Source organism: Dendropsophus ebraccatus, chromosome 13, assembly GCF_027789765.1.
Source record: "Dendropsophus ebraccatus isolate aDenEbr1 chromosome 13, aDenEbr1.pat, whole genome shotgun sequence".
Lineage (NCBI taxonomy): Eukaryota > Metazoa > Chordata > Amphibia > Anura > Hylidae > Dendropsophus > Dendropsophus ebraccatus.
This window is the reverse complement of record NC_091466.1, coordinates 83095304-83110434: the sequence shown is the minus strand read 5'-3', so window position 1 is coordinate 83110434 and position 15131 is coordinate 83095304. Positions and strand designations below refer to the sequence as shown.

At 52.2% G+C, this 15131-nt stretch overlaps 1 protein-coding gene across 1 annotated transcript in view; it reads right to left on the bottom strand.

Annotated features, from left to right (window-relative positions):
• The window catches only part of AREL1 (apoptosis resistant E3 ubiquitin protein ligase 1), a 46479-nt gene that overhangs the window by 23739 nt on the left and 7609 nt on the right, over positions 1-15131 (bottom strand). The window contains exons 5-8 of the mRNA XM_069949712.1: positions 14401-14607; positions 14111-14328; positions 12502-12579; positions 10829-10906 (exon numbers count right to left, since the gene is read on the bottom strand). Of these exons, the coding sequence (XP_069805813.1) occupies positions 10829-10906; positions 12502-12579; positions 14111-14328; positions 14401-14607 (581 nt within the window). The remainder of the gene's footprint in view (positions 1-10828; positions 10907-12501; positions 12580-14110; positions 14329-14400; positions 14608-15131) is intronic.

Here is a 15131-nt window from a genome sequence, read left to right as displayed (position 1 = left end):
TTTCTGTAGGAATAGTATGCACATTAAATTAGTAACCATCCCTTTACCCACCCAATGTGTTCATTTTGTTGCTTGTATTTTGCACTATAAAAAAAAAACTGTATGTTTTGGTACTTTTTTTCCCCCCTTCAGAGTGTTTCACACACAAAGCTTCTGGTATATAGCACATGATTAACCCCTTAACGACATCGGGCGTAAACTTACGCCCTCGCGCCCTGGTACTTGGCACATCAGGGCGTAAATTTACGCCCGATGTTTCCCCGATCGCTGTGTGTTCGCACACAGCGATCGGGGAAGATGGCCTGCTATAAATCATAGCAGGCCATCTTAGCTTCTCGGCACGGGGGATGGTTAACACCCCCCGTGCTTACGATCGCCGCTATAGGCTGATCAATTCGGAACCAATAGAATGGCGGTCGGTGCTGTCAGAGGACGGCACCGACCGCCATTACTGTAAAAAGTAATGGCGATCGGGCCGGTGGCACGGCGATCAGAGTCCCACAAAATAATAAATACCTGCCCTGGACCCCTCAGCTAGGTAGCTGAGGGGTCCAGAGCAGGTATTTGTACATTACTCACCTGTCCCGGGGTCCTGATCGTCATCTTCCGGGTTCGCGGCGTCCTCCGTCATTCCGTTCGGTCTTCGGGTCTTTCCGGCGGTCCCCGTCGTCTTCTTTCGGCTATTTTCGGCTCCAGCCTCGTCATTTTCCGGATTTTGCGCTCTGCTGCCCTCTAGCGGCTGATATGTGTAATACACTTATCAGCAGCTACAGGGATGTTCAGAATGTAGAAAAAGTTTTTTTTTCTTTCTATTTTCCGCACCCTATCGCCGCTGAGTGTTGATCAGCATCGCACGAAAGTGCGCTGCTAATCAGCAACTCCTCCTTTTTGGTGTAGGGTGTTTTTTTTCTATATTCTACTGCCACGGTCTGCTGATAAGTGCCGCTCATAAGTGCGGCATTTATCAGCAACTCCTTTGTTGGCGTAGGTTTTTTTTTTTATACTTACTGTAAAAAAAAACACGTAAAAAACACTACATTACACCACACTACATTGAATAAAGTTTGACACTACACCTCTACATACTCCATATACTAGTCCCCGTATAAAGATGGCCCCCAGGGTGTTTTCGGCGTCAGAGGGATACGTTATTATTGCCTCCGACACCGAAACAGCCAGTGAGGATGAATGGGGGGTCCTTCTTTCCTCCATTCATCCTCATCATCCTCATCATCCAGTGACATGTCTGGGGGGTAGCGTAGCGTACGCTGCCCCCCAGACACGTCTTTTCCGCCAGTACCGTCCCAATAAGAGATCACGGTATGGCGTGAAATTCTCCAAACTCTGTGAGAGTACCTCAGGGTACACTTACAGATTTAGGGTACGTGCACACTGCGGAATGGCGAAGGATAACCCTTTGTGCATTCCGCAGCTGGCAACCGCCGGCGGACTGATGCAGGCGCGTGTCTCCGCCCGTGTCATAGACTCCATGTTATGCTTGGGCGGATTCCATCGTCCTTCCAAAGAATGAATACGTTGGACGAAGAGCGGAATCCGCCCGTGCATAGAATGGAGTCTATGACACGGACGGAGACGTGTGCCTGTATCACTCCGCCGGCGGGTGCCAACTGCGGAATGCACGAAGGGTTATCTGTCGCGATTCCGCAGTGTGCACGTACCCTTAGAGTGTATGTAGGAAGGGACACCCGAATCCAGCCCCCAGATGCCCCCTCCCCTCCCATCCTCGGAACAAGTGGAAAGATCGTCCGGGAACTGATCTTCCCACTGCTGGATAACGGTCACCACCTGTACGGGGATAACATTTATACCAGCACCCCCTCTTCCGGTCCCTCGCTGCCCGAGCTACTGTAGATTGCGGCACGATCCGAACATATCAGAAGTAGTAATAGAGCCCTAATATCGCACCAGGACAACATTTTCCAGGTGACGTCCCCCACACTGGAGAACGGGAGACCCCAGAAGAAGTGCAGAGTGTGGCGTAACAGGGGGATCAGGAAGGACGCCATTTTCCAGTGTGACACCTGTCCTGATCCCCCCGGCCTCTGCATACTGGATCGCTTCAAGGCGCACCACACGTCACTGGGGTTCTACATTATCTAAATTCTGTCCCTTATTCCTATTTCAGGGGTCACGTTGATCCAGGGATTATTCTGATCGCCATTATGGAGTCGGGAAGGAATTTTTTCCCTGTGATGAGGCTACTGTCGTCTGCCTCACGAGGGTTTTTTGCCTTCCTCTGGATCAACACAGATTGAATTTGATGGACACCTGTCATTTCCAACCTTATAAACTAATAATTGGCCTAATACCCCCAAATAAATTAGAATTGTCCCTTTTCCCCAGCTAAGTAGGTATGGCCGCCATTCCCATTAGAGGATGCCATGATGCAATTACAAAGCCTCTGTGCGGCCAGGACAGTAGAAACCCCCCACAAGTGACCCCATTCTGGAAACTACACCCCATAAGAAATCTAACAAGGGGGGCAGCAGGGATATGGCCCCCTGGTGACGGCCACATTTGGGACGTGAAAATGAAAAAATTGGTATTTTTTATTTTCTCGGCACATGTTCTACGTAAGTGACTGTCACTAGTGGGGTCCATATGCTCACTGCACCCCTTGTTAGATTCCTTATGGGGTGTAGTTTCCAGAATGGGGTCACTTGTCGGGGGTTTCTACTGACCTGGCAGCACAGGAGCTTTGTAATTGCGACATGGCCTCCATCCTCCATTCCAGCCTCTAAATGGCGCTCTGTCCTTTGGTGACTTGCCCTGTGCCCATATGGCACATTATGCCCACATGTGGGGTATTTTCGTACTCAGGGGAAACTACCCTACACGTTGTGTGTTCATTTTCTTTTTTAACCCCTTGTGGAAATGGAAAAAAATCAAGGCTAGACCAACATTTAGTGTAATTTTTGTAAAATTTTTACTCTAAATCATTGATCTTGTCTTGATTTTTTCATTTTCACAAGGGGCTAAAAGATAAAAAAAACAATAAAATGTGTAGAGCAATTTCCCCTGAGTACGGAAATACCCCACATGTGGACATAAAGCGCCATGTGGGTGCAGGGTAAGCCTCCAAAGGGAAGGAGCGCCATTTCGTTTTTGAAGGCTGGATTTGGAATGGATTTCGAGGGGCCATGTTGCATTCAAAAGGCCTCTGTGTTGCCAAGACAGTTGAAACCCCCCACAAGTGACCCCATTATGGAAACTACACCCCTCAGGGAACGTAACAAGGGGTGTAGTGAGCATATGGACCCCACTGGTGACGGGCACAAATGTGGAACAATGTGGCGTGAAAATGAAATATTACATTTTTTACACTATAATGTTGGTTTAGCCTTGAATTTATCATTTTCACAAGGGGTTAAAAGAGAAAAAAACACACAATATGTGTAGAGCAATTTCCCCTGAGTCCGTAAATACCCCACATGTGGACATAAAGCGCCATGTGGGTGCAGGGCAAGCCTCCGAAGGGAAGGAGCACCATTTGGATTTTAGAGGTTGGATTTGGCTAGAATGGATGATGAACGCCATGTCGCATTTACAGAGCCCTCGTGCTGCCAAAACACTGGAAACCCCCCACAAGTGACCCCATTCTGGAAACTGCAGCCCTCAGGGAATCTAACAAGGGGTGCACCGAGGATATGGACCCCTGGATGACGGCCACATTTGTGCCCGTCACCAGTGGGGTCCATATCCTCACTGCACCCCTTGTTAGATTCCTTGAGGGGTGTAGTTTCCAGAATGGGGTCACTTGTGGGGGGTTTCCAGTGTTTTGGCAGCACGAGGGCTCTGTAAATGCGACATGGCCCTTGAAATCCTTTCCAGTGAAATCCAGCTTCCAAAAGCCAATTGGCGCTCCTTCCCTTTGGAGGCTCGTCCTGCGCCCCCTTGGCACTTTATCGCCACATGTGGGGTATTTCCGTACTCGGGAGAAACTGCGCTACACATTTTGTGTCTTTTTTTTCCTCTTATCCCTTTAAGAAAATGAAAAATTGAAGGCTAGAACAACGTTTTAGTGTAAAAAATAAATTTTTCTTTTTTCATGCCACATTGTTCAGAAAATCTGTGAAGCACCTGTGGGGTCCAAATGCTCACCGCACCCCTTGTTACATTCCTTGAGGGGTGTAGTTTTCTAAATGGTGTCCCTTTAGGGGTGTTTTTTAGGCTTTGGCACCCCAGAGCCTCTGCCAACCTGAAGTGGTACAGTCAGAAATGACCAAATATAACGGAGCCATTGAAATTCACTAGGCGATCCTTTATCTGAGGCTTGTGGTTGCGTCAAATAGCGCAATAGGGTCACATATGGGGTATGTCTATAAACTGCAGAAACGGGGCAATCAATATTGGGGTGCATTTCTCTGGTAATAAGCTTATAATTATGAAAAATATTGGATTACAATAAAATCTCTGCACAGAAAATTAAAATTTTCAAATTTCTTACACACTTAGCTTTTATTTCTGTGACTCCCCTAAAGGGTTAAAACAGTTTCTGGATGTGCTTTTGCAGAGTTTGGGGGGTGCAGTTTCTGAAATGGGGTGCTTTGTGGGGCTTTCTAACATACAGGCCCCTCAAATACACTTTAAACCTGAACAGGTTCCTAAAAATATCTGATTTTGAAATTTTACTGAAAATTTGGAAATTTGCTGCTAATGTTTTACGCTTACTATTGTCTAAAAAAAATGAAAGATCGTTTAATAAATGGCGCCAACATAAAGTAGACATGTTACTAATGCTATTTAATATATAATTTATGTGGAACCACTTTCTGTATACGCAAAAAAGTTTCAAAGTTGGAAAAATGCAGTTTTTCACATTTTTTGTTTTTTTTTCATAAAGATTCGTTATGAGTATCGACTCCAATTTACCAGAAATGTAAAGTACAATATGTCACGAGAAAACAATCTCAGAATCAGCCGGATAGGTAAAAGCATCCCGAAGTTATTCATGAATAAAGTGACACTGGTCATATTCATAAAATTTGTCTCTGTCATTAAGGCCATTTCAGGCTCTGTCCTTAAGGGGTTAAAGGGGTTGTCAACATTAACAATAATAAATAAAGAGTGAGGAAGCAAGTGAGCCTCCCAAAAATTAGGCCAGACACAGCATGGCAGTGAGCACACAGAGAACCATTAAAAGTGGGTGAGGACGCAAGTGAGCCTCCCAAAAAATTGGAGTGAGGCCAGGGGCTGGGATTTATAGTGGACATGAAACCTAGTTGCTGACAGCTAACTGTCTAGGCCAGTTGTCAGTCACCATCAAGATAACATGTAGTGATGTCAGAGCATGGCAGTCAAGACACAGAGAACCATTAAAAGTGAGTGAGTTAGCAAGTAAGCCTCCCAAAAATTAGGCCAGACACAACATGGCGGAAGAAGACTTGGCTGTTGGTTGAGAATTGAAGGAGGATAAGGAGGAGAGGAAATGCCAAGAATCTTCTTGTTGAGCTGCTTTCCCGAGGTGGACAGTTGAATTCAGGTGAAATCCAGGCTTTGTTCATTTTTATAAACAGCCTGTCAGCGCTGTCAGTTGACAGGCGGGTGGGCTTATCAGTGATGATGGCACCAGCTGCACTGAAGACCCGCTCTGACAACACGCTAGCGGCAGGGCAGCACAGCACCCCCAAGGCGTAAAGAGCCAGTTCTGGCCATGTATTCAGCTTTGAAACCCAGTAGTTGTAGGTAGCAGAGTGATCGGTAAGGATGTTGGTATGGTCATCAAGGTACTTCTTCACCATCTTCCTGAAGGCCTCCCCCCTACTCTGTCTAGACTGGGCACGGGTGACATAGTCTTGCTGGGGTGCCATGAAACTGTGAAAGGCCTTGGAGAGTGTTCCCCTGCCCCTTGACAAGCTGCCTGCTCCACCGCTCCTCTCCCCCGCTCTTTGGCCCACAGAACTACATCCTCTGGCGCTAGTGGTGTCAGATGGGAAGAACATTTTCAGCCTCTGCACCAGGGCCTGTCGATATTGATTCACTCTCATACTGCGTTCCTCGGCAGAAATGAGAGTGGAAAAGTTCTGTTTATACCTAGGGTCCAGGAGGGTAATCGGGGTTGTCAAAAAGTTACATAAAGTCAGCCATGTGCGCCAGGGTCCCAACACGCAAGAACTCCCTCTCCTCACTAGCCTCAATTTCCTCGTCCTCCACCAAGTCCTCCTCTTCAGTCCATACACGCTCAACAACTAAGGATTGAGCATGGGTACCCACTTCAGTGGCGGCAGCAGTCTGCTCCTCTTCCTCCTCTACTCGGTAGTGAGAAACAGACGTCAGGGTGGTCTGGCTATCTAGCGGCGGCTGGTCTTCCCCCGTCTCCTGAGACGAAAGCTAAGTCTCAGACTTCAGGCTGAGCAGGGAGCTTTGAAGCAGACACAGCAGCGGGATGGTGAGGCTGATGATGGCGGCATTGCCGCTGACCATCTGTGTTGACTCCTCAAAGGGGCCCAGTACCTGACAGATAGCAGACATCCACGTCCACTCCTCATTGTAGATTTGAGGAAGCTGACTGACCTGACTACCGCTTCACACTGAGGTTGACATTTGGCATTCCACAATGGCTCTGCGTTGCTGGTAAACCCTGCACAGCAGTCTGTGAGCCAGCAGTTGCAAGTGCCTTTGCACTGCCCTAAGGGTGGCAGCATCCATGGTTAACTTGCGGAAATGCGCACAGATGCGCCGCACCTTGGTGAGCAAGTCAGCAACATTGGGGTAGGTCTCAAGGAACCGCTGCACCACTAGGTTGAACACGTGGGCCAGGCATGGTACATGTGTGAGGCTGCCGAGTTTCAGAGCCGCCACCAGGTTTCGCCCGTTTTCACACACAACCATGCCTGGTTTGAGGCTCCGTGGCACGAGCCAAAAATCTGACTGCGCCGTGATGCCCTGCAACAGCTCCTGGGCCGTGTGCCTCTTGTCGTCTAAGCTCAGCGGTTTCAACACCGCCTGTTGGCGCTTACCCACCGCAGTGCGGATGCAGCAAGCGCTATGAAATGGAGGTGACGTGCTTGTGGAGGGTAATAGAGAGGAGGAGGAGAAAGAGGTGTACAACTCATGAAAGACCGCGACCGAGGTAGGCCCCGCAATCCTCGGTGTGGGCAGCACATGAGCAGAACCAGGGTCAGACTCTGTCCCAGCCTCCACCAAGTTAACCCAATGTGCCGTCAGGGAGATATAGAGTCTCTGCCACCAGCACTTGTCCAGGTGTCCGTGGTTAGGTGGACCTTGTCGCTGACCGCATTGGTCAGGGCACGGATGATGTTTTCCGACACGTGCTGGTGTAGGGCTGGGAGAGCACACTATGGAAACTAGTGGCGGCTGGGGACAGAGTACCGAGGGGCAGCCACCGCCATGAGGTTCCTAAAAGCCTCTGTCTCTACCAGCCGATAGGGCAGCATCTCCAGGCTCAGCAGTTTGCCTATGTGCACATTTAGGGCTTGTGCATGCGGGTGAGTGGCGGTGTATTTGCCCTGGACCCTTACCCCTGGGGTTCACCATTTTATGGACACTGCACAGTATGGAGCTTAGATAGACCGTGAGTAAGACAGACAGAAATCTGGAAATATACTCAGAGTCCCAATAGTGTTTGGGGGGCTGTGGGATACAATCTAGTGGTGGCTGCACCTATACACTCTGTCACACCCCTATACAATGAGCAGTGAAGTTCTATGCAGGATGCACTACAAATCCCAGCTATACAGTGTAGTACAGCAGCAGCACCAGCCCCAAAATCAAAAAGGAGCACACTGAGCACTTCTTAGGGGTCTGTATGCAACACCTAATTTCCCCTTTCTGCCAGCAGCCGGTCACCACAGTGTGCTGGTTAAATTGCGATAGCAGCACTACAACTCCCAGCCAGCAGTCTGTAGTAATAGTAATAAAAGCTTTAACCCCTTAAGGTCAAAGCCTATTTTCGTTTTTGCGCTTTTGCTTATTCCATTTTAAGTTTAAAAGTCCATAGCGCTTGCACTTTTTCACCTAGAGACGTATATGAGCGCTTATTTTTTGCGAAACCAACTGTACTTTGCAATGACTAACATTATTTTTCCATAACATATGCTGCGAAACCGGAAAAAAATCATTTGCGCTGTCAAATTGCAAAAAAAAAACAAATTTGTTTTGATTTCGGGGAGTTTTGCATTTACGCCGTCCGTCCTATGGTAAAACTGACTTGTTATGCATGTTCCTCAAGTCGTTACGATTACTATGATATATAACATGTATAACTTATATTGTATCTGATGGACGGTAAAAAATTCAAACCATTGTTACCAAATATACGTTCCTTACAATCGCTCCATTCCCGGCTTATAGCGCTTTTATCCTTTGGTCTATGGCGCTGTGTCAGGTGACAGTTTTTGAGCCATGATGTGTTCTTTCTATCGGTACCTTGATTGCGCATATACGACTTTTTGATCGTTTTTTATTACATTTTTTCTGGATTTGATGCGACCAAAAATGCGCAATTTTGCACTTTGGAATTTTTTTGCGCTGACGCCGTTTACCGTACGAGATCAGGAATGTGATTAATTAATAGTTCGGGCGATTACGCGTGCGGCGATAGCAAACATGTTTATTTATTTATTAATTTATATTTATAAAATGGGAAAAGGGGGGTGATTTGGACTTTTATTAGGGGAGGGGGTTTTTTATTAATAAAAACACTTTTTTACTTTTTTTTTTACTGTAACTAGAAGCCCCCCTGGGGGACTTGTATATAGACAGCACTGATCCCCCTGGGGGACTTGTATATACACAGCACTGATCCCCCTGGGGGGCTTGTATATACATAGCACTGATCCCCCTGGGGGGCTTGTATATACATAGCACTGATCCCCCTGGGGGGCTTGTATATAGACAGCACTGATCACCCTGGGGGACTTGTATATGCACAGCACTGATCACCCTGGGGGACTTGTATATAGACAGCACTGATCCCCCTGGGGGACTTGTATATACACAGCACTGATCACCCTGGGGGACTTGTATATACACAGCACTGATCCCCCTGGGGGGCTTGTATATACATAGCACTGATCCCCCTGGGGGGCTTGTATATACATAGCACTGATCCCCCTGGGGGGCTTGTATATACATAGCACTGATCCCCCTGGGGGGCTTGTATATAGACAGCACTGATCACCCTGGGGGACTTGTATATACATAGCACTGATCCCCCTGGGGGGCTTGTATATACATAGCACTGATCCCCCTGGGGGACTTGTATATAGACAGCACTGATCACCCTGGGGGACTTGTATATACACAGCACTGATCCCCCTGGGGGGCTTGTATATACATAGCACTGATCCCCCTGGGGGGCTTGTATATACACAGCACTGATCACCCTGGGGGGCTTGTATATACACAGCACTGATCACCCTGGGGGACTTGTATATACACAGCAAAGATCCATCAGATCGGTCATAGATTGCTATGGTCTGCTGCAGGCCATAGCAATCTATTGCCGAGCCGGGATCAGCGTCATTCCGACGCTGAGACCCGGCACGGGCAGAAGAACGGATCTCCCCCCCGCGATCGCATCGCGGGGGGGAGATCCGTCCCACTAGACACCAGGGACACGGAGAGCACAGCATCTAAGTGCAGCTGTCAGGTTTGACAGCTGCACTTAGAGGCTTAATTAGCCGGCGCGGCAACGGGACCCGCGCCGCTCTGAACACCCCGAGCGGCACCATGACGTATCAGATACGTCATGGGTCGCTAAGGGGTTAAAGAGAACCAATGATGAACCAATTTAAAAAAAATTTTATCCCCTAATTATTTATTAAAATTTATTAAAATTTAAAAAATTGTATTCCCTAATTACTTATTTTATTAACATTTGCAAATACTTTAAAAAAAAATTTCGCCGCGTTTTTGATTTATTCACTAATTAATTCACTGTCTCGCGCCGGGTCTTTTCAAAAGAGCCGGCACGAGACAGGAAGCTCCCGGCATGCAGAGCGGCGGGAAGGGCTCCCATGAGCCTTTGCCCGCTGCTCTGTCAATACACAGTGATCTCACGCTATACAGCGCGAGATCGCTGTGTATGTATGTATCTAACAGCGGTCTGTGCGGGCGGGATAATGGCGGCCTCTGTCAGTGTAAGTTACGCTCCGGCTGCCGAGGGGGTTAATTTACACACTCGCAGCGGGATGTCAGTATAGTATGTAGTGTCATAGGGTTGAATGACACTGGATCCGCTGCGGATGCGGTAGGTGTGAAGGCACCCTTACTGTATTTATTTCTGTGGATATGTTGTGAGGCAGCTGTCCTAGCAACCAATCAGATTCCAGCTCCCTGTGAAAATGAAAGCAGTAATCCTATTGGTTGCTGAGGCTTCCAACTGCCATTACTGCTGCAGCTAATTATATCACCTGTGTTTGCAGTGAGGAGATTTTCCCATTCATTTCTATGGGGCGCCGCTCTTCCCCCTCCCCCTCCCCTCCTGTACATCTGGCGGCGACGGGACCTTCGCTCTAACCTGCCCTGGCACCCCATGTATATGTGGGCCAAATTTGGGGTCAAACGGGACAGGCATTTGGAATTCTATAAAGGACAGACTTTCATTTTTATGATATAGATAGGTATACACACAAGGCAGGTTACATCCAGTTATAATACATAGAGAGTGGATGGGCAGTGTGGAGGGGAGGGGGATGGAGTGGATGGGCGGTGTGTGTGTGGGGGTTGGGGGCCCCATAGTCCGAAACACCCTGTGGTCAGAGTTGAGTCCCGCTCCGGGAACCCACCTTTCCTTCTGTCTGACACTTGTTCCTGCCCGGAGGAAGCAGAGAGCGGCACTCACCTTGGTGCCCGGGCAGACGCGGAAAGTGAAGAGACGCCAGGGGATGATCCGCAGGTAAAACTCCTTCACAGAGAGTTGCTGCAGCAGAAGAGAGGGGGATCAGGAGACAGGTCCAGCCTGCAGGGGAACCCCCAAACCAGACCCATCTGCTGCCCCCTCCCCAAACCAGACCCATCTGCTGCCCCACCCCCAAACCAGACCCATCTGCTGCCCCACCCCCAAACCAGACCCATCTGCTGCCCCTCACCCCCAAACCAGACCCATCTGCTGCCCCTCACCCCCAAACCAGACCCATCTGCTGCCCCCCCACCCCCAAACCAGATCCATCTGCTGCCCCCCACCCCCAAACCAGACCCATCTGCTGCCCCACACCCCCAAACCAGACCCATCTGCTGCCCCACCCCCAAACCAGACCCATCTGCTGCCCCACCCCCCAAACCAGACCCATCTGCTGCCCCCTCCCCAAACCAGACCCATCTGCTGCCCCCCCCCAAACCAGACCCATCTGCTGCCCCCCCCACCCCCAAACCAGATCCATCTGCTGCCCCCCACCCCCAAACCAGACCCATCTTCTGCCCCCCCCACCCCCAAACCAGACCCATCTGCTGCCCCACCCCCAAACCAGACCCATCTGCTGCCCCCTCCCCAAACCAGACCCATCTGCTGCCCCCCCCCAAACCAGACCCATCTGCTGCCCCCCCACCCCCAAACCAGACCCATCTGCTGCCCCACCCCCAAACCAGACCCATCTGCTGCCCCCTCCCCAAACCAGACCCATCTGCTGCCCCCCCCCCAAACCAGACCCATCTGCTGCCCCCCCACCCCCAAACCAGACCCATCTGCTGCCCCCCCCACCCCCAAACCAGATCCATCTGCTGCCCCCCACCCCCAAACCAGATCCATCTGCTGCTGTATGTATGTATCTAACAGCGGTCTGTGCGGGCGGGATAATGGCGGCCTCTGTCAGTGTAAGTTACGCTCCGGCTGCCGAGGGGGTTAATTTACACACTCGCAGCGGGATGTCAGTATAGTATGTAGTGTCATAGGGTTGAATGACACTGGATCCGCTGCGGATGCGGTAGGTGTGAAGGCACCCTTACTGTATTTATTTCTGTGGATATGTTGTGAGGCAGCTGTCCTAGCAACCAATCAGATTCCAGCTCCCTGTGAAAATGAAAGCAGTAATCCTATTGGTTGCTGAGGCTTCCAACTGCCATTACTGCTGCAGCTAATTATATCACCTGTGTTTGCAGTGAGGAGATTTTCCCATTCATTTCTATGGGGCGCCGCTCTTCCCCCTCCCCCTCCCCTCCTGTACATCTGGCGGCGACGGGACCTTCGCTCTAACCTGCCCTGGCACCCCATGTATATGTGGGCCAAATTTGGGGTCAAACGGGACAGGCATTTGGAATTCTATAAAGGACAGACTTTCATTTTTATGATATAGATAGGTATACACACCAGGCAGGTTACATCCAGTTATAATACATAGAGAGTGGATGGGCAGTGTGGAGGGGAGGGGGATGGAGTGGATGGGCGGTGTGTGTGTGGGGGGTTGGGGGCCCCATAGTCCGAAACACCCTGTGGTCAGAGTTGAGTCCCGCTCCGGGAACCCACCTTTCCTTCTGTCTGACACTTGTTCCTGCCCGGAGGAAGCAGAGAGCGGCACTCACCTTGGTGCCCGGGCAGACGCGGAAAGTGAAGAGACGCCAGGGGATGATCCGCAGGTAAAACTCCTTCACAGAGAGTTGCTGCAGCAGAAGAGAGGGGGATCAGGAGACAGGTCCAGCCTGCAGGGGAACCCCCAAACCAGACCATCTGCTGCCCCCTCCCCAAACCAGACCCATCTGCTGCCCCACCCCCAAACCAGACCCATCTGCTGCCCACACCCCCAAACCAGACCCATCTGCTGCCCCTCACCCCCAAACCAGACCCATCTGCTGCCCCTCACCCCCAAACCAGACCCATCTGCTGCCCCCCCACCCCAAACCAGATCCATCTGCTGCCCCCCACCCCCAAACCAGACCCATCTGCTGCCCCACACCCCCAAACCAGACCCATCTGCTGCCCCACCCCCAAACCAGACCCATCTGCTGCCCCACCCCCCAAACCAGACCCATCTGCTGCCCCCCCCCAAACCAGACCCATCTGCTGCCCCCCCCCAAACCAGACCCATCTGCTGCCCCCCCCACCCCCAAACCAGATCCATCTGCTGCCCCCACACCCCCAAACCAGACCCATCTTCTGCCCCCCCACCCCCAAACCAGACCCATCTGCTGCCCCACCCCCAAACCAGACCCATCTGCTGCCCCCATCCCCAAACCAGACCCATCTGCTGCCCCCCCCCAAACCAGACCCATCTGCTGCCCCCCACCCCCAAACCAGACCCATCTGCTGCCCCACCCCCAAACCAGACCCATCTGCTGCCCCCTCCCCAAACCAGAACCATCTGCTGCCCCCCCCCCAAACCAGAACCCATCTGCTGCCCCCCCACCCCCAAACCAGACCCATCTGCTGCCCCCCCCACCCCCAAACCAGATCCATCTGCTGCCCCCCACCCCCAAACCAGACCCATCTTCTGCCCCCCCCACCCCCAAACCAGATCCATCTGCTGCCCCCCACCCCCAAACCAGATCCATCTGCTGCCCCCCACCCCCAAACCAGACCCATCTGCTGCCCCCTCCCCAAACCAGACCCATCTGCTGCCCCCCCCCAAACCAGACCCATCTGCTGCCCCCCCACCCCCAAACCAGACCCATCTGCTGCCCCCCACCCCCAAACCAGACCCATCTGCTGCCCCCCACCCCCAAACCAGACCCATCTGCTGCCCCCCACCCCCAAACCAGACCCATCTGCTGCCCCCCACCCCCCAAACCAGACCCATCTGCTGCCCCACCCCAAACCAGACCCATCTGCTGCCCCCTCCCAAACCAGAACCCATCTGCTGCCCCCTCCCCAAACCAGACCCATCTGCTGCCTCCCCCCAAACCAGACCCATCTGCTGCCCCCCCACCCCCAAACCAGATCCATCTGCTGCCCCCCACACCCCAAACCAGATCCATCTGCTGCCCCCCCCCACCCCAGATCCATCTGCTGCCCCCCCCCACCCCCAAACCATCTGCTGCCCCCCCCCACCCCCAAACCAGATCCATCTGCTGCCCCCCACCCCCAAACCAGAACCCATCTGCTGCCCCCCACCCCAAACCAGACCCACCTGGTGCCCCCCACCCAGAACCAGTGACCCCTCCCCTGCAGACCCATCTGGGGTCCCTTGCTGCCCACCTTGGGGGAGATGTAGAAATAGACCTTCTTAGGCTTCTTCATCCTCTCGAGGGCGGTGCTACTCCACAGGGGGGCGCTCTCCTCCTTCTGGGAGGGGGAGCTGGGATTCTGCTGTGCGGAAAGATTGGGTGGACTAGATGGGGGATACAGATACCCCTCAAAGAACACCCCTACCCCCGAGCGGGCAACGTTACTGTCCACGGCCGCCTTCTCTGCATCTACAACACAAGAGAGCAGAGAGTGAGTGCAAAGCATGGCACCAGGAGAGGAGTCCGGGGGGAGGAGCTTACCGCTCAGGACGATGATGATGAAGTGTCCGTTACTGATAGGACGGCCCTGGTAGCGCAGAGTGGCCTGGAAACAGCCCGTCTGGAGCAGCGTCAGATGCATCAGGAGACGGCTCTGCTTCCCATGGCACACAGTGGTCTGACAGCAGCCGTCAGCCATGCCCACCACACCCAGCTGCAAGAGGAGGAGTCTGATGAGGGGGGCGGAGTCTGATGAGGGGAGGAGAGGGGAAGGGCAGTAGAGGTCTGATGAGGGGAGGAGAGGGGAAGGGCAGGGGAGGTCTGATGAGGGGAGGAGAGGAGAGGGGCAGGGGAGGTCTGATGAGGGGAAGAGAGGGGAAGGGCAGGGGAGGTCTGATGAGGGGAAGGGCAGGGGAGGTCTGATGAGGGGAGGAGAGGGGAAGGGCAGGGGAGGTCTGATGAGGGGAGGAGAGGAGAGGGGCAGGGGAGGTCTGATGAGGGGAAGAGAGGGGAAGGGCAGGGGAGGTCTGATGAGGGGAAGGGCAGGGGAGGTCTGATGAGGGGAAGGGCAGGGGAGGTCTGATGAGGGGAGGAGAGGGGAAGGGCAGGGGAGGTCTGATGAGGGGAGCAAAGGGGAAGGGCAGAGGAGGTCTGATGAGGGGAGGAGAGGGGAAGGGCAGGGGAGGTCTGATGAGAGGAGGAGAGGGGAAGGGCAGGGGAGGTCTGATGAGGGGGGGCGGAGGAGAGGGGAGGAGAGGGGAAGGGCAGGGGAG